Source organism: Lepidochelys olivacea (genome assembly GCF_965140295.1).
Source record: "Lepidochelys olivacea isolate rLepOli2 genome assembly, chromosome: 7".
Classification (NCBI taxonomy): domain Eukaryota; kingdom Metazoa; phylum Chordata; order Testudines; family Cheloniidae; genus Lepidochelys; species Lepidochelys olivacea.
In genome coordinates this window covers 114,137,104-114,156,811 of record NC_140417.1, presented here as the reverse complement: position 1 = coordinate 114,156,811, position 19,708 = coordinate 114,137,104, and the positions used below count along the sequence as shown (strand labels likewise).

The 19,708-nt window shown below is 46.7% G+C and overlaps 2 protein-coding genes across 4 annotated transcripts in view; one reads left to right on the top strand and one right to left on the bottom strand.

Moving 5' to 3' along the window:
- VWA2 (von Willebrand factor A domain containing 2) overlaps positions 1 to 9,762 on the top strand; it is a 75,788-nt gene extending 66,026 nt beyond the window's left edge. For all 3 annotated transcript variants that reach the window (XM_084634149.1, XM_084634150.1, XM_084634148.1), the window contains one exon: positions 1,545 to 9,762. In XM_084634149.1, coding sequence (XP_084490275.1) covers positions 1,545 to 1,678 — 134 coding nt within the window. In that variant the 3' untranslated portion in view covers positions 1,679 to 9,762. The remainder of the gene's footprint in view (positions 1 to 1,544) is intronic.
- A 3,266-nt stretch (positions 9,763 to 13,028) lies between these two features.
- AFAP1L2 (actin filament associated protein 1 like 2) overlaps positions 13,029 to 19,708 on the bottom strand; it is a 118,498-nt gene continuing 111,818 nt past the window's right edge. The window contains exons 16-19 of the mRNA XM_084634147.1: positions 17,721 to 17,885; positions 16,455 to 16,648; positions 14,876 to 14,998; positions 13,029 to 13,256 (exon numbers count right to left, since the gene is read on the bottom strand). Coding sequence (XP_084490273.1) covers positions 13,230 to 13,256; positions 14,876 to 14,998; positions 16,455 to 16,648; positions 17,721 to 17,885 — 509 coding nt within the window. The 3' untranslated portion in view covers positions 13,029 to 13,229. The remainder of the gene's footprint in view (positions 13,257 to 14,875; positions 14,999 to 16,454; positions 16,649 to 17,720; positions 17,886 to 19,708) is intronic.

The window sequence follows — 19,708 nt, the reverse complement described above, 5'->3', positions numbered from 1 at the left end:
ACCCTGGGGGGAGAGCACGTGGAGTCACATGCCTCCAGATTTTTGCCAGGATTTGATGGCCCCGCTCAGTTACATGGTGTAGCTGGGCACTGCAGTCGTGGGGAGAGGCCGTGGAAACAGCTGGAAGCTGCAGGGACGACCACTCAGGTTAAGGGGAGAGTGTGATGGAGGGGCATGACTCAACTTGTTGGGGGGGGGTGAACCTTTAAATTGTGACCCCCCACTCTCATCAGGAACCAGTCGCCTCTGGCAGAAGCCCCTCGCCCCACCACCCCGCTGCAGGGCAGAAGCCCCGAGCTCGGGTAGGCAGAAAATAGGGTTGTGGGGCACTCTGTGAGCTGCGCTTTAACTGTAAAAGAGCTGCATCTGGCTCAAAAGCCGCAGTTTGGCCGCCCGTGCTCTAGCCACCTGTGGGTCTCTCCTTGCCACATCCTGGCACAAGTGAAACTCTCTCCCTTTCTTTTCTCTCTTTCCACTCTCTGCCTTTCCTTCAGTTCGTGTGGGACCGTGGTGGTGATGGCAACGGTTGGGTTTTTTCCCTTCTCAATGCATCTAGAGGCTCCACATACAACCTGGGGGAGGGGTGAATGGTTGGTGGCGTCCTCTGGCAGCTCCGTGGGGCTCGTGTGGCCCTCAGTTCCACTCTGAGAAGAGCAGCTTGGGCTGGTAGGATTGTACCTAGGTCCACCCACTACACCCCCACCTGTATTGAGGGGGAGCAGACCTCTTTCAAGGAGCTGTGGGCTGTTTTGCCCATGGCTATGGGACTGTGCTTGCTGTGACAGGGAACAGAGTAGACTCTGAAGCTTTTCCTACCCTCCCTCTTCTCTGCCCCACGCCCCCTCCCCATAGACTAATCTGGCAGCGCACTAACAGGGGTCCACCTCTCACACTGGGAAGTGGTGGGTTTGAAGCTAACTCTAGGATTATCTTGGTCAGGGGATCACGTCAGCCAGCATCAGAGGGGAGGTAGTTAGTGCTTTGGGAAGCAGAGACTCGGACTATTAGTCTTTTGCTAATGCGTAGACGCAGTTTTTACAGAGGGTTCCTAGACTGAAGGAGGGTCCTTAGGAGCTGCAGCTGCCCTCAGGCTTTAACCCTATATTGTGTGGAGTCATTGGTTTGCAATATTTGCCACACCATGAGCCTCTTTCCCATGCCAGGACCCTAATCCCATTTAGCAAGGTTCTGCCTGCAGCCTCCTTTCATTTAGCAATATGGAAAGGAGAGGGCGGTTAACAACTCACTCACAACTGTTCATTTCCTCAACCCTTGGAGGTCAAGTCCTCAGGATCCATATGAAATGTTTTCCTCAAGCTCACGCGCTTTGGCAGAGCCAGGAATAGAATCCAGAAGTCCTGACTCTCACCTGAGATCACAATATCTGACCTCATACAGGCTACCACCACCACAGTATGTGCCTGTTGCCATTGCATCTGCTAGTATTGTCTGAAATGTACTTTATCTGTACAAATAATTGAACATTGATTTTGTATTGGGGACCATTCTTCTTTCTCGACATTTGTTTATTTTTATTGTAACAGGAATTTTAAGGGGCGATTTTTCAAGATCACCGGTCCCTCCCACAAACTTTCACATCCAACGAAATCCCAGCGGTTTGCAGCAGCTTAACAGAGCTCTCCGACATGCAAAAAGGCACGCTCAGTCGGGACACTGAGTTGGGCAGTTTCACTGTGCAGTTCTCCTTTCACTAATGTTTGCTTGCAGCCATTAATATACAAGACTATCTGGCAAGCAACCACCAGGTATTTCAATGAATGATTTAATCTGGCACAGAGACTGAAGTAATGTCTCCAAGTTCACACAGGACACCAGCTGAGCTTATCAGTAGTCAATATTTTTTTTCTTTTGTAATAACTCAATATTTTGTGTTTCAATATTTATTATTGACCATTTTGCTTTTCCACTCCAAGATTTTGGTGTTTCACGTATGTTGTTTGAAAGATCTGTGAGTTGGCAGCAGACTATTAGAGAAGGCTGGAGTAATTCTGGGGTTCAAGCCGAAAGGGGTTAGCCTAAATAATGTATCTGTAAACAGAGCTATATAAAGTGCACATTTTTAACAACGAGAGTAATTAACCATTGAAACAACTGACCAACGGGTGTGGAGGGGATTCTTATCACTTGAAATCCGTAAATCAAGACTGGATGTCTTTCCAAAAGAGATGCCCTAGCTCAACCAGAAATTACAATCTAGATGGCGAAAATAGGGAGTGAAATTCTGTGGCCTGTGTTATAGGGGAGGTCAGACGAGGGTCCCTTCGGGGCTTAAAATCTATGACTCTATAAACTATAGGTATGGCTGTGCAAACAAAGAGCCGGGTCCTCAGCTCCAGTAAATCAGTTCAGCTCCGTTGGTCTGGCTGTAATTTCCGTACGCTACTTACCAGCCCCAGTTAAATATTCCTATAGTTGAAGTCACTAGAATGAATTATTGGATAAACACAGGAAGACAAATGAAAGTGAGAGCTAGTGATGGGCTTTGTTATGCGTTACTGATTTCTCAGTCCCAGATGCAGTGATGTTCCCTTGCTTAGCTCTTTTCTTTGTTTGTGTTTGTTTCTGAGTGAGGTAATATGGTTTGGCTTAATGGGCATTTTTATTAGCTGCATTTTGTTGTTGTTAGGAGGGGCCTTAACTTGAAACAACTCTAAAATGGAGCTGCAGCAGTTAATACGTACGTTGCTATATTTACAAGATGAGCTTGGCTATTTTAGTCCTAGAGATCAGATTAGTTTACTATGTAAATCGAACGGTAGGTGATGGCTGAAAAATGACTTGTTTAAAGCCTAGAGCGGAGTAGTCCACACACAGTGCGGAGGACACATCCTGGGCTAAGCTAAGGACTGCTTTGGATCTGGTGTGCTAAGGAGCTGAGTCTACTGAATTGGGTTTTTTATGTAAACGATACCATTTGCGGCCTGATCCTGCATGCTTGGTTCATGCCAAACTCTCCCTAGGACAGCTGGGGGTTTGTCCGAGTCATCTGTGCTACAAATACAGCAGTGTAAGGGTTCCAGAGCTGGTTACAAATGGGGTTGCGGTCGGTTGCATACACTGCACCTTACTGTGTTTTGGAACCTGGCTGCTGTGTTGGATTCAACCACGGCTTCTGTCTCCATCAGCTCCCTTTTGCAAACTCTCTGTTTGCCCCTCTTCTTTTACCCTCGCTTATCACGCCTCCTTTCTTTGCCCCTCTCCTCCAAGCCAAACCCAGGCTCCTTTCTGAGTGCTGGGAATGCTCATTCCATGGCTTTACCAGGAAGCTCTATCCTCCCGTTGGGGGAGGTCTCTGTAAAACTGGCCCCCTTGGAAGGCGGAAATACCATTGTGATGAACAGGGAATAGGAACCATAATAGGCAGCACGTCTGGCTCCCTTAATGGTTTTATGCTGATCGCTCTTCACCCAGCAGGCTAGCGGTCGTGGCAGCTTTACATGGAGCAGGCGAGGCTGAGCCATAAGTTCGATAGGAGCTGCACATGCACCTCCAAAGAACAGAATCTGGCCCCAGGCCAGCACCTTTCAGAGGGTGTCGCTCAGTGGATCACCTGTGAAGCTATTAGACATACACGATTGCTCTCCTGGGGCTATTTAACTACTATATTATGTTGTTGTTAACTGCTTTCCTCATGGAGCCCAGCCTTGGAGAGACTGAAAGCAGAAACTCCAGTTCTGCTGTGCGCAGAGCAGAGCCAGAAAGATTAACTGCAACTGCCAGTGTTCAGGGTTGTAGCTTCTAGGGTTCAGTGTTCAGGGTAATAGCAAAGAGAAGAAAACCCCCTTCATCCAAGTGCCTTGGCCCCATGTTTTACTAGTCACACAGATGTACCAAAAGAGAGACTGGTTTCAGAGTAACAGCTGTGTTAGTCTGTATTCGCAAAAAGAAAAGGAGGACTTGTGGCACCTTAGAGACTAACCAATTTAGTCAAAAGAGAGACTGATTATTTCACAGGGTGGCTGTCTAAAGGACAATGGTCTAACCCACTCATGGAGATTAAAGCTAGTTCTGCAACAGCAGCAATGCTAGTCTATACCTTATGCTGGAAGAAATAAAGGAGAACTTCCACTTTGGCTCTGCTCAGCCGCCCGTCGATCATCCTTCGGCTTCCGCGCCTGAGGCAAGCAGCGACGGAAGCGCAATTGCCGGACTGACATTGGAAGCAGGAAGAGGCACTAACCCTTCTCCCTTATTTATGGCTGGCCTGGTTGCCGCTTTGGTGTTACTTCTTCTGTAAAAGTGTCCATGGGTTCTGTTCTGGAAAGAATGGGCTACAGCAGTCCAGTCTCTCGGCTACCATCCAAAGCCACAGTTTGTATTTTACACTGGGGAAACATCTGGGGAGCTGGTTCCACTTCCAGCCAAATTCTGCTCTGAAAATATTCTCTGTCATCTTGCACTCCCTGCATGGTTTGTGGTGGTAGAGAGACTATGCTATTATCCCTTGCCCTGCTTCGCTGTAATATTTACAACACTCTGGCATTTTCTGCTGTATATTTTGTCTAACAGATGCACAGGTTAAACTCTGCTTCACTTTCACTGTCTTTTGGCAGCTTGCCTTTAACACAGAGTTGGCTCTTCTTCCTTTAGCTTTTGTACAGTGTACGACTTGAGTAATTGCAATGTGCTTTCTTAAAAGTATAAAGGTATTTACAATATTTTCCTCATACTATGTTGCATACAGAGAAGATTTGTATAGATCTAATGAACCCTTAGGCTTGATTATGCACCTATGTTGTACGATTGTAACCATGCTATATAGATATACTTTTGTTTTAATACACTGCTAATATGAGCATTTCTGAAGCACATAAATTTTACTGGGATAAGGCTGAGTGTGGGGAAGAGGCCTGGTAAAACCAGGGATTTTTTCCCCCATGAATTTGCTTCATTTAAAATATGGATGGGCAAACTGGTCTGGATAAAACCACAGACTTTAAGCTCCTTGGTGCAGAAACCATTTTTTGTTGTGGTTGTAGATACAGTGTCTAGTGGAATAGAGCTCGGATCTCTGATTGGGGCCCCTAGGTGCTGCCACAGTACAGAGAATGGTGATATGCAAGATGGAGGGTGTTTAACTGAGTTTTTCAAAGGAGCTGTAAGGAGTTAGGCGCCCACGCATGCGGGGGCCCAGTTAAGGTGGCACAGATAATCTGAATTCTGGCATTTCGTAACTTTTGAGTGCTTGGCTTTTGGTTCCTTACATTTTTTTTTTTGGTGTCATCGTTTTAGTGTGTAATATGGATAGAATACAGCATAAAACTAACAGCCCTGGAGAAGTATGAAAACGGCGTGTTCCATGCCTCGTCAGCTTTCTCGGCTGGTGGAAGAGGACATTCCTAGGCAGCTAAGAAGGCGACACGTCGGGAAAGTGCTGGGAAAATCAGGCTGATCATGGAGATAAAGGCAGTGAGGCCTAGTGGATAGAGGACTGGACTAGGACTTGGGAGACGTGGGTTCTATTCCTGGCTTTGCCACGGGCCAGCTGAATGACCTCGGGCCAGTATCCTTCCCCTCTCCATGCCTCTTTAAAATGGGGACAACGAGGTAGACCTCCTTTGTAAAGTGTTTTGAGATCTACTGATGGAAAATGCTCTATAAGAGCTAGGTATTGCTATCTGTAGTGAACCATGACTCATTGGGTCAAATTCATCCCAGCTCTAAGGCCAATGAAACCCCCAGTTGGCTTATTTTATTGGTTCCCCCCACTCCAGAAGAGCTGTGTGATAATGGGAAAACCACAGAAATATAGAAATACCTTAGGGTCTGGTTCTAGGAGGGGCTGAGCACCCACTATTCCAAGTGACGTCAATGGGAGCTGCAGTGCTCAGCTCAGCTGAAAATCAGGCCTGTCCTGTCTATGAATCTGCAGTGAAGCAAGTAGAATTTGACAGAATGGACAGAAAATTGTAATTCAGACATGGACTTCCCTCTGCAATATCTTAACCATGGTGGGCTAAATATGCCTTCAGTTGCACGTCCCATTGACTTTGTTTGCCTGTTGTAAAGGAAGGAGGAATTTGGCTCATAGTATGACGTGCATTAAAAAGGGACTGAACTGTTGTGATCATTTTCATATACCGAATCCCAGATACATTAGGCCACAGACACAGCCGCATACGAGGCCAGGCCCTGTAAACATTTACTACCTGGCATTGTGCTTTGAAGTCAAGGAGACTCGTGATGTCTCACCTGGCCATGTTTGCAGAATCAGACTTGAAGGTCCCTGCAGTCTGTTGCACTTGTAGAGGACAGTATATCAATCAGTATATGTATGAATGGATGTGGCTGGCCAATGGGAGCAGGTGGACCTGTTGGCTTTTTGACCTGCTGTAGAAAGGCAAAAGAGAAACCCAGGTGGTCATGGTGCAGTTAAAGGAACCAATGTTCTACCAAATGAACAGCCATAAATAAAACTGTCTCACTGTGTAGATCCTGATATGACACAGGTGTGAATAACGAGCACCAGAGAAAGCACTTGTGGGGTCTGGGCTAAAAAAAGTTACTTTGTTTGTTTAGGGGGAAAATAAAACCAACTTGCAGCTTGAAAGGTGTCAGTGCATCGGGGTTGCCTTTTAACTTCCTGGTCTCTCTATCTCAGTTCGAAAAACAAAAATGGTCTTGCACAATGCACAGACCCATAATCTGGCAATTTTTAGTTAAAAAGCGGAGGTGGCTTGGCACTTACACATGGTCCTTCTTTAAATTCACTCCTGGAGCCTAGTTTGAAGTTAAACAGAAATCCTTAATAAGAAAGTACTTGATGGGAAGTTCAGACCCTAAAAGTTGGAAGATTGTTCGGACCTTGCACAGTTACCAAGCAGCAGGAGGGGAGGTGATTTAGCAAAATGCGTGGTAGAGTAAGATCTGTTGGGGTGAAAACAAAAGCTTTTTCTAGAGAGGAAAATGCCAAATTTTCACTGGGAGTAATTGGGCGTTTGGGAGCTAACTAATGGGAAACAGGAATGATTCTCTCCCCGTAGCAAGTTGGATGATCCCTTCAGATGGCCGTATGTTGACTTCAGTGGGAAAGCCTGGTCTCATGTCATAAAGTGGAATGTGAGTGCCATACATTTCACCCTCTTCAGCTTTATTTCCCCTGACTCTCCTTTTAAAACAAGTAACATCTTGCCCTTCTGTAACTACTGAATCTGAGATAGTGTTTTTACTTTTAGTGCTAGGCGCGTCTGTCTTTAACATTCCCACTGCTTCCTCAGAAGACCTAAAAAAAATCTGTTTTCTTGTCTTTTTCTTTGGTTTGCTGGTTGCTTTCCTGTCAGAAGGTGTCTGGCCTTTGCAGTGAGATAGGTGTGTTGTTGTGACCTGTAACTGGCATGAGAAGTTCAAAGACCTCGTTGAGATGAGTTGTTAACCTATAAAAGTCACAAATACTGGGCCAGTTCCTGCTGATTCCTTAATCAGACTTCACTGGGAATTTTTGCTTGTGTGAAGACAGGAGGCTTTGTCCCGTACAACATAGGTAGCTTGTTTAAACTAAGCCTAAACAATATGCATGATGAAAGTGGAGTAATTTGGTTCTTGTCCCAAACAATGTCCATAAATATTTTAGGCAAGATCTTCTAAAACGGGATCTTGGAGTTAGACTCCTAAGATCCATATATAGGCATCTGAGTAAGTGGACGGATTTTCAAAAGTGCTGAGGAGACAGCTGCTCTGATTTGTTTACGTCGGACTGCGAGATACCTCAGCAGTCAATGAAGGATTGTCCAGTGCCTTCAAAGCAAGAAGAAGGGATGGTAAAAGAAATCTGTTAAGAAAAACCCTGGCGTTATAGCAATGGATGTTCTTCCAGAACAAGTCCCGTTCGTGCTTCTGTCATATTATACAGCCGTATCCAGCCCCATTGACTTCGGTGGATATTGGATCAGTGTCTCGATGTCCAAAAGATACAGAGATGTTTGACAAACAGATATATAAACACTATATGTGCACGCTGTTTCAAGCGCTTCAGGGCCAGGACTATCTTTTACTATGTATTGGTACAGCATCAGAGGCCTGTTAGCTGTCTTTAGGCACCACTGTAATAATGATCCTGTATTAAATTCTATGTATTAAACTCGGCAGTGGCCAGCCTCTGCACTTCTTGAATTCTGTGGAAACTTTACCACAGACTTTAATGGGAGCTGAGTCACACCAGCACTGAGCACTTTTGAAAATCCTACATGTAGTTTCTGTCGAACGCTATTAAATTCCCAGAGAACTTTTCCATGAGGAGCAGGGCTAACAAGTTTTGTATTTTATCAATGTGTTTGTAAGTCATTTTCACAGAAAATGAGACTTTTGTACTAGATGCCTAGATCTATTGATGTTCACTGTTGTTTCCTTGATGGACAGCTGGCACAGGAATGCTGAGTTGTGTATATGTTAAAACTCCAGTAGATGCCAGTAAATAACCAAGTGATTAGTGATAGAGAGAGATGTATATTTAGACGTTAACTCGATAAACATTGCCGTGAGCGAAGTAAATCAGCTGTTCTCTGCAAATCTGATGCAAGTTAGGACTCCTGAAGAGGCCGGCCTGTGGGCCCAATCCTGCAAACACTTACTCAACTGCGTCGTGCTTACGGGAGGGCTCCTGTTGGCCTCATTGGAACTAGCTCTCCTGAGGAAGCACCATGCTGCTCATGTGAGGAGCGCCTTGAAGGATCCTGCCCTGTGACTGGATTCTTGGCTGCATTCTTTGTTACCAGAATGATTCATGATGTGTCGTTTGTCTCTTAGTGTCGTTTTTACCAGGGATGATTAATTGGACATTTAACACCAGGCGGAGGAGCAATGGTTTGTAAAAGATAAGAATCGCTTAGGAAAGCAACTGTTCCTCCCATTTACATTCCATAAATGATGTATGGACAGAAACTATTCCTTCTCTTTGAGCTATCGCTGTCGATAGTCCACTGGATGGTAATGGGCTTGTTAATTAATTTGTATTGATATGTGCCTTTCTGCTGCGACTCTCTCAAAGCACTTTGCAACCATGACCTAATGTGCTTGACAGAGAAGCAATATACATTTCCATTTTATGTACTTAGAGCCTGCCTATGCACACTAATTGTCCGGCTTTAACTATGAAGTGGTACAATCCCCCTAAAGTGACAAGCTAGACTGGTATATGCACAATTTCCTTGTGTACACCTTTGGGAATAAGTTATACCAGAAGTTTAGAGGAATAAACTATGCTGCTATAAGCCACTGTTATACCAGGCTCACTGCATCTACGCTAGGAGTTTTACTGGTATAAAACTTTACATCAGTTAAAAAAACAAACACAAAAAACCCACCACCCCTAATGGAAATAATTTAAAACAGTACAAAAACTATGGGTAGAGCAGCTCTGAAAGGGTGTGTTGATTTGGTTTCTCAGGGCATGTGGTAACTCTACCAAGAAACCCAGCACAATTGGGGTGAAGCAGAGATGGATGACCTGGGCCTTACCATGTAGTTCGTGTTGTTGCTGTGATACCAAGCTGACTGTTTCAGGGAGGGGATTTTATATTCACAAAGTGGCGACTCCTTTCTCAGACACACGCAACAGGCAGCTTACTTAAGAGGATGGGTTTTTTTCCTTCATTTTGGAGTGCAGTGAAGGCTGGGCTAAGACATACATTTATGACCGATTTTATTTTCCCTCTCTTCCCAAGTGAACCTGTTCCTGTTAGTGTCATTAAGAGCTTGCAGCACAAACAGCATGTCACAAGGCTACTACCTAGTGGACAAAAGGGATGTTAGTTATGTTTTTCCCCTTCTGGGTTTGTGTAAGGCTGTAACACCAGTTACACTTGTGATCAGCTGGGGAGACGGACTGGTCTTGGCTTGTTCCTTTTAAAAAAAAACCCACCACCACCTGCTGTTTAAAAAAGCAGCCCCCTAATTTAACATATTCAACCTTTATTTAAAAAAAAAATCTTTAAAGCGTCACGGGATGGGTCACAGTTATGCCCAAGAAAACAGCATTGAATTAGGAAGACCATGGCAATGACAGAGGCATTCACTGTTTAACGTTTTGTCGTAGGTAAACAGCATGGGTCAGGACTCACCCAGTTGGTGGATGTGGAAAGTGCTCGATGCTCTCAATCCCCTGATAAGAGTCAGTATTAGATGTAATTCCTAGGAATAGATACACCAGGAGGACCACTCTGCAGCAACAGGGCATGGAGGATCAGGCAGCTGTTCTTCCAGCTCTGTCTACAAGTAAGAGGGTTTCCTCCACCATGTCAGGAGAAGGGTCTGGGGTGGACAGGGCAGGATGCAATGACATGCTAAAGTGAAGCTTTCATGTTATAGCAAAGGGGGGCGGGGGGTGACATGGTAAGGCTCTCATGGGACAGGAAATGCATGGTGGGTAGAAAATGAAAGTTTGGTGGGGCCAATACCCCACCTGTGTTGAGGGGAGAGAAACCTGGATTTTTGTGAGACCCTCCACCACAGTTGTGTCTTTGTCTACGTTACATTTCTGAACGTAACAGAGACCAGTGCTAGGGATTTAGAGGTTTGTGAATGCACTCCTTGTTCTCCAAGGCCTGGAGTCAGCAACGCTTGTGTTTAGGGGCAGACTTTCAAAGGCAAACCTGGCATTTGATGCTGAACTAACTGCCCTGTCTTGCCTTGCAGAATCTCCCGACAGGCTTTGCCGAGGCAGGGCCCTAATGCGTTCTTCCCGAAATGGTCAGGGGAAAGTACTGAAGGAAAGCAGCTAAACACCACTGTACAGCTAGTGAAGAGATGAGGCTTTTTTAAAAAATAAAAAACAACAATGGGAGGAGGGCTGGGTATAAATTGTGGAGCTGGCCTTCATTGGTTCCCTTTGCATTTAATCTCCCCCTCTGGCATAGAGAGTCAGTTTCAAGGTGACTTGTGGGTGTTAATTCTTTGAAGCTGCATAAGAACCTTGTTAAATAGCTGGATCCAATGAGTCTAATAGAGCAGAACCCCTTTTACCTGATCTAACTGGGAGTGGGGCCAGATTGGCTAATCAAAAAGCCAGAGAATAGGAAAGTGTGATGCTGCGCTTCCACCTAGTGGCCCCTGGCGGGATTGCCTGCTTCTGGCCCTGGTGGTTCAATTAATGCTGAAGGCTAAATAGTGGAGTGAGTCAGCCTTGTAGTTCCTTGTCCAACCCTTGTGAGTTAATTGCACCACAGAGGAGCTGCTGACCATGCAAAGTGTTAAAGGCTGAGATCACACTTGGTCTTGGAGAAACACCAGGGCTGAGGAAATCTGTCAGCATCCCCTCTTAGAGCTCCTTGCCTGCTGGGCTGGTGAGTGTGCAGAAGGCCATGCTGTGGTATCGGCTGCAGGGTCTGCCCCCAGGGCTGGAGCATCCCTAGGGACTCCAGTCCTGTGGTGCTGAGAGCTGCCGTGGCAGGAACTGTCCTTTGGTACGGCAGCCTGCAGAACCAGGGGCTCCAAAAAAGCTAATCCAACCTAGCTGGATAGTGAAGGAGCCTGCCGGTTCCACAGGCTAGGAAGCGGGGGGGGGCCCTTCCCCAGGACCCCAGCACTGTTGGTGAGCTGATTATTTCATCTCCCCTCCTGTTTAAATGTCTAACTTTAGAAGAGCAAAATCAATGAGCAACAATTACTATTGGAAAGTGTGGGTGGGTGGGACTCAGTCTTTGCCAACCAGGCTTCCAACTCCAGGGTCCATTTTTCAGTTGTAAAAATTCTTTAACACCGGACAGGGTTTTATAGAAACTTCTGCTGACTCCTCAAATACAGCTAGACTCACAGTTACAGCAATGCGGTGTAGAGTCCAATGGCAGCTATGGAAGCCAGAAGAATCAGGCCTCTGTTCTGGCTGTTACCTCATCTCAGGTAGGTGGCCAATTTTGGTTGGCCTTAATCCTGGAGGTTTCATCACATGACAATCTTTTATTCTTGAGGCCTCCAGGGCAAGCCTGGAGGGTTGGCGATGCTGCAGCTAAGCCTGTCCCATGAGTAGGGCATTAGTGTAGGGGGGTCTCTCTCACAGGACACGTCTGTATGTGCTGTAGAATATTGGGGCTGTAATATGTGTGTACTACACACACAGAAGAACCACTTGCTTTCAGTCAGACCTGCAACCTCTTTCTCTACAAAGATGGGCCAGGGCAGCACTATTCCAAGTTAGGCCCAGATGGGAAAACCAGTAATGAGGGAAATGTATGTGTGGTTGGGCGGGGTGTTATTTCCCTTCGTCCCCTATGGGTCAGCCCTGCAATTTGGCTCTGGCTCCAACGACCCAAAGCTACATAATTTGAAGGGCGGGGAGGTTGCATGCTACTCCCTCATTTTGTAACAAACATTGCTATTAGACCCTCACAGGTAACCTCCAACACTATCCTGTTGTTCTCAGGTGAGGCTCTGGCTCTCTGACAACCCTCACTATTTTCATAAAGCAAGATAAATTCAATCTCCTAGCAACAGCTTTTGGGCATATCCCTTTGAACTAGGCTCCCACGCTCCAAAACCTGCCCCTTTACTTACAGACAGACAGACAATTAAGCAGGGATCATCCTTGTATTCTGGCACATGAAAGGCTGGGGAAATGATTCTGAGCAGTTGAGGTGGCTACATGGTTCGTATCACTGACAGTTACTCCAGGACTTGACTTGTACTTGGATAAGGGGTACTCTTAGCTCCCCCTCGCTTCCTTCTAATGCACCTTGACTTCCTATGCCTGGCTAATGCTGCTTCCCCATTCCATAGTGCAGGTTTCACTTCTCAGCAGAACGGGTTTTTCCCTACTTCTGCGTGGCCACCTTCTGAGCCACACTGGCTGGGAGTGACGGTTGAGTATAGAAAGCACAGGCCTGTAAAGACAAGCACCACATCCCCCTCTCACTCTGCTACAAGGGGAGATATCACTAATAAAGAAACATTAATAATGCAATGATAGAACTTCAAAGTAGACATATGCAAACCAGCCCTCTGTACAGTAACAGTCTTGTTTACATCAATCAGGGTAGGAGGCTGATTCCAAGACTTGCCATTTGTGATATTCTCAGCTGTGCCATGGGAATGGGCAGGATGGTTTTTGATGATCACAGATTGTCCCACGTCTTTTTACTGAGCAAGTGGCCCAGGGTGGTGATAGAGGACAGGATGGCTTGCCGCTCTAGCCTGGCCCTTTGCCTACAAATGACTGAATCCTCTGGTCCAGGTATAGGCAATTCCAGTCTTTTTAGTTCATCCTTGAAAATGTAGTCATCCTAACTGGTTCCTTTTTTCTCCCATTCCTGCCAAAAAAACAACACCACAAACCTCTGTGAAGACAATTCTGTCCCACGTGCTCCAGAAAGGAATCCAATAGCATTAGTCTTTGCGTAAGTGAATTTGTATCCTATAATCATTCATTCCTCCACCTACAGTTTCAAGCTCACTCAGCCAGTATTCTGAGGGGTTAAGATATTTCAGTGGTACCACTCACAGGCCACAGCACTGTAGCCACATAAGACGCCAGGGACCTCTACACCCAGCCATGTTTGTAACCTAAAGTAGACAGTAACTACACCCGCAGTTAGGAACCAGGCCTGAGAGAGAGCATATTGCACTGAAAAGGAGATCAGCATTCGTGAAAGGAGTTTTAAGAAGGGTGTGAAGGCAGCTCAGCTAGTTTCGTAGCTTTTCCAGATGGGTGTTGTGTGATAAAAGGCACTAATGTGGCCCTAAGGGGCAGAGTCTGATTGGGACATTTTACGTGTCCATCTGCGATAGGACAGAGAATATGGAGTACGGGGAGGGAAGCCCAAAGGGAAAGATACATGGGTCCCTACCACACACAGCTCACCATCTCACTTTAGTTGGATAGGCCTCAGTGCTCACAACTGGATACTAATTGTGGGTACCCAGCATATGACTATTTCAAAGGCGTGTGATCTAGCTGTGAGGAGCCCCCACCCATGAACATTGGGCCCTGTTTAGGGCTCTCAAGTTGGGCACCCAAAAAAAAAAAATCACAAGTCACTTCTGAAAGCATAGGCCATCATAAATACAACCTAGTGTTCGTATGTTTGCAGTGTTGGGTGCAGGATACTAGCGAGACAAGGTAGATGAGGTAATATCTTTTACTGGACCAACTTCTGTTGATGAGAGACACACGCTTTCAAACTACACCAACCTGAAGAAGAACTCTGTAGCTTGAAAGCTTGTCTCTGTCACCAAGAGAAGTTAGTCCAGTAAAAGGTATTACCCTACCCACCTAGTGTCTCAATTGTTTGTATGGCCCTCTGCTTAACAGAGGCCACCCAGTAGCACACCCACCCTTTTACAAAAGTGCCCAGAGGCTGAGAGGGGTTAAGTTGCTGTCTGAAGGTCACGCAGTGAGTGGAGCTGGGAAACTGCTCCTGTCTTGTGTCCTACGCATACAGCATGATCTGTCTTCACCTTTCCTCACTGTGCTTCAAAGATTAGGCAAGTTTCTGAAGAAGGGCGTGTTTGATTTTTAATGCTTGGGTTGTTACATTGTGCTGCCTTTAGCATGTCCAGTACTGCTCAGCTCAGTGTGGTTGTGTAAAGACAGAGAGCGCTCTAAGAGCCATAGCCAGGAAGTTAAATTGCAGTTAGAAGATGAAGATGCCTGTCCAGATGCAAACCCCCGCCAAGGCAAAACCATTACCAAGGCTAATCACCTCTGAGCAACAGACCAAGGCACAGAAGAATGGTTCTCATTCCTACCCGTCACAGGTCAATCGCAGTCTGCAGCCACTTTCCAGTGCTGAGAAGGCAAGACTGGAAGCAAAGGATTTTGAAAGAGGAGAATGGAACCGAATGATGCACACAGAGTTCAATGACAGCTGAGTATACGCATCTGTTCCAAGGGGATTCGTTTTGCTCCCCACCTTAAACTGGGCCTTACCTTTGCTTTCTGTAGAACCGTCCCTTTTCCTGTAACCATGATGGATAAAGGCCTGTTTTTTAACGCTGTTGCTGAGTTGACCGGGGAGTTCTCTGTGCCACTTGCTGGACTGGCCATTTTTACCTGTATTTACAATAAAAGTAAGTGTTGTGACCATGATGATTTTGTGTTACTAAACTTGTCCTGGCATTAGTCACCTGCCAGAAAATAGCTAACCACTCTGCTTAACTCTAAGAGCCGATCCATGCTGAGGCATCAACCTAGCAATGAGGCTGAATTGTAGGGGTGCAATTGCAACGGCACGAACATGAGTATCACATCATCAAGGGGCAAACTGGGGATTACACTGTGGCTTTTTGTGGCTCAGTTCTTCAAGGGTGAGCCCCAATAGGTCTTTTTGGTCCGTAATTTCTATATTTATCAACCAAGTATACTGCAGGCCACCACGCTGTTTGGCTTCAGTCATCAATACGGACAAAGGTTACAAGAAGGGATGGACACAAGGTTCAAAGTTTGGATCTAATGAGCTTAGGTAGTTACTGGCCATCATTAGTGTAGTATCTCAGCACGCCTCAGGCTCTTTAATGCATCTTTTCTCCCAATACCACTGCGAGGCAGGGCAGTGCTATTATCACCAATTTGCAGATGGGGAACTGAGGCACAGGCACACTCAGACCCAGAGCCTCAAAAAGTATTTAGGCACCTAGCTCCCCTTTGAAATCAGTGGGCTAGTCAAGGGGTACCTAAATACCTTTGTGGGTCTGGGTCTAAGTGAGTTGCCTACAGTCACGCACACAGAGGCAACGCAACAGTGTGTGGGGGGCACAATTTAAAGTTTCGGCCATCCCCTGAACAGCTTGTGTCACACTCCCTCCCTCACCCTTCCCTTCCAGAAAGCAATGTTCCCTCCCTGCAGCACCCAGCTGTCGCACCTGCCTCTCCCTGGGGGGGGGGGGGCAGTGTGGTGCAGCTCACCTGGCTCCCAAGGTCACATGACTGGCTCAACTCCACCAGTTGCCATGCAGGAAGGGGGACCAAGCAGGACTGACTCTGAGTCAACACATGCAGGAGTGGTCCTGCCCCAAGCCCCTGGAGGCGAGGTGGTTTCCAGCCATGGCTTCCAAGGCCTCCCCGGCTGGGGGCTCCTACACATTAGCCACCCTCTGGCCCTGGTAAAATTCCCCCAGGTCCCTGTGCGAGACCTGAACAAACACCAGGGCAGGCGCCCGGCCCCATAGGCTTGTGGTGACCCTAGGGTGACCCTGTTTCCCCCTCACCTCCATATACACACACGTCACCTCTCCATGCACAAAGCCTATGGCAGAGCAGAGAATTAAACTCAGGTCTCCCCAGGGCCCAGCTAGCACCTTTCATCTCTCCTTTTCCACAGTGCAGAAGTGGCAGGATCTGGGCTTTAGGTTTGGGCCCATCCCTATTTGTGAGGCTGCAATCCTGAGATTATTTAGTAGTAGCTACCACAGGGGAGATGTAAAGCACTTCAATTCCCCAGAGCCAGGCCGTGATTAGCAACTCCCCGCCACTTGGCTGGGAAACAGCAGCTGTTTAGCGCGGCACATACTTTGGGGCTTGCGTTCTCCAGGTGCGTGGTGTCCACAGCTGTGCCAAGTGTCACCGGGCCAGACTCAGCTTTCTTCAGGTTCTCTTTAACTTCCACAATGCTCAGTTCCAGGTCAACCCTCCTGTTCTCTTTCATTTTGCACTCCTCGTCTATTTCCTTCAGCTTCTGCTCCACATTAGCCACCAGGCTGCTATCTGCAGAAGGAAGACAAAATAAATACACGCACCCAGCTGAGCCAGGGCACCGTGGGGATAACTGCACTCACAGATCTCCCGTGCATATGCTGCTTTTCTCAGGCAAGACTCAGACGCTCAGTGGATTTCATGCATTTGTCAGCAGACCGAGTGTAAAAGAGCAATTACCTGCGTACCAACCCTTGAAGGCTCTATTGTTAGAGGATCTCGGCAATTGTCCCTCCATAACTGGGATTGGGCAGGTTAGTATGTGTGACGGGAGACTTGCATGACTTGGTGAGGGAGGACTAGTGATCGGAATAAGAACACTAATGACTGTGCAGTCCGGTGTCCCTTGTAACACACTGAGTATGGTTGTGTCTGCCGGCAGCCTCAGGCCCTGGCCCCAGCCACTAGTGGGAGCCATTGTCAGACATGCTCAGCCTGTGTATGCTACAAGGAGTATTCCGAATCGTACGTGACTTAACTGCATAGACCCATGATAACGAGTTAGGGGTCCGTCTCCTCCTAGCTCAGATGTGTAGTGAGGGACCAAAACTTAACACTAAATGGTTGGCACTACATCACTAATTCCCAGAGCCTGTTCCCACCCCAGTCTAGTCACCATTATGTGAATCAGCGCAGAGTGCTCTTCAATATCTATGGTACTTAGGTGGCCTCCGTCACTGCAGTAGCTGAGCGTCTCACACTCTTTAATATAATTATCCTCACAACATCCCTGTGAAGTAGGGCAGTGCTACTATCCCCATTTTATTGATGGAGACCTGAGGCACAGAGAGACCAAGGCCCAGATCTTCAAAGGTATTGAGGCAGCTAACTCCCACTGAAATAGCACATTAGGCTCAGAGCCTCAAAGGTATTTAAGTGTCTTGCCCAAGGCCAGACAGGAAGTCAGTTTTGGAGCAGTGAATTGAACCTGGGACTCCCAAGTCCCAGGCTAGCACCTGAACCATTGGGTACATCCTTCCTCTCCTGCAAAAGCATCATATGCCACTCCTAATGGTCTCTCTGCTATTGCCTAGGTCTGTTTCAGAACCTGCTCCTTTGAGCTGAAATTTCCCTGGGCTCCTACCTGGACAGCTAGCTAACGCCTCTTTCAGCTCCCGTCTCTCCTTCCGAAGCTGGGTCAGCTGAGACCGGATTTCCTCCTTTTCCTTCTCCAGCCGCTCCTTCTCCTCGGTGTACCGCTTCACCTCAGCCTCCATCCTGTTCTTGCCCAGTTTGGTTTCTACAGGCACTGCAAACACATCAGCAAAGCCAGGCTTAGCAATGGACAAGGCTACAGGGAAAAAGTTTTCAGTGTCTTCATGTATCCATGAAAGCAAAGCAAAGCAAACTGCTCCAGAAAGTAATACGATCACTTAGGCCTGATATACCACTATGCAGCTTCCGTGAATTAAATTCTCATACACCCTTCTGAGATATTGTCTCCATTTTAATGATGGAAAAAAACAGTCCAGCTTGGGGGACATTTTTCAGCCAAAAATGTTTTCCAGTTAAAATACAGTTTTGGTGACTCAGAAACATTCCATGAATTCATGTCAGTTTTGCCAAATTGTTTTGGTTTTAAAAAAAATAAAATAAAAAACCCCAAACATTTAGTTTTGAGGTTTTGGAAACAAACCATGTCAGTTTTTCGGTTGAAAATGAGTGTTTCTACATTTCTTTTTAAAATACCCCAAAATGTTTAAAAATGGTTGAACTCAAAATGGAATGGTTCAAGTCTGTTGAAACATTTCACTTGACCCACAACATTTTCCCCCAACTGTTCAATTTGTCAAAAATTTCAAATAGTTTTGTTTTCAGTTTGACCCAAAATGGTAATCCTCCCACCTCTAAATGTTTGGCTTGCTGGCAGACTGAAAAATCCCTTATTTTCACAGCTCTAAAACAAAAAAGGCAACAGTGGCAGAGCCAGGCTTAGCAATCAGGAGTCCCTGGTTTCCTGTCCTGTGCTTAACTCACTAGGCAACACCATCCACACTGTGACATATTCCAGTCACCCCAGGAGAGCAGGTTCTAGATAGAAAAGTAGTTTAAAGACACAGTTGTATGTGAGCTTTTAAAGGACACCACCAATTTAACAACACTGCTCTGAAAACAAGTCAAGGCCCAGCTGTTCAGGTATCGCTGGTGATTTTGGGAACAGCAGTTGCTGAATGCTCAGCCTGAATGACCTGAATGGATTTTTTCAAAAAGCGCTGAGTTCCCATCCTCTGGAAAATCACGCTTCTTGGAGGTGACTCACATCAGGCACCCTCAAACTGCAGCACCCAAAATCTCGAGTGACTTCTGAAAGTCTTGGCTCAAAAGTTTGTAGACCCACAACTCCACGGCTTCTAAAGTCAGCTCATCTTAATTGAGGTGCTGCACCACACTGTCATCCGGGGTATGCAGATTTGGAGGGGGGTGGGAAGAGGGGGGGGGAGAACCAGAATCCTTGTTTTGCAATCTTAACCCTGGTGATTTGGGGGCGGTCAGGGCAAGGAGGAGGACTGGAGCCAGGTTTACAACAACATGGAAGGAGGTGGCTTCCTAATTCGTACACCGAAAGTAGATGTGTTTAGGGGGGGACACTGCAAGGCTCGCCATATGTCTGCTGAGACTCCCAGAATGTACTTACTCCTCCTGATGGAGATTCCAGGACCTCTGGACACAGTTCATGCTTTGTTCCAGGTCTACATCCCTTAGCTTTTAGGCCCCGTTAGGAATAGGCTGTGTCTATCTGTATCTTGAACACAGCATCAGTGTTTAACTTCTATTTCCGTCTCCCTCCACATCCAAACCACGGCCACATCCTGTCACCCACCATTCTCCCTCCCCACCTCCCCCCACATTTCCTTCCTGTCCCAGTGGCCAAAGCATTCATCCACATCTCAACTCCTTCTCCTCAGGTCCCTCCACCCTCCATCTGAAACACTGCTGACAAAATCCTCTCTCTTTCCCACCACTTCAACCACCCTGTCCCATCTCTGAATTGCTGGCTTTCCATTGCGCTACACATCCAACACAAACATCTTCTCCTTGCCTTCAAGGCCCTACAACACGCAGCTTCTGCCT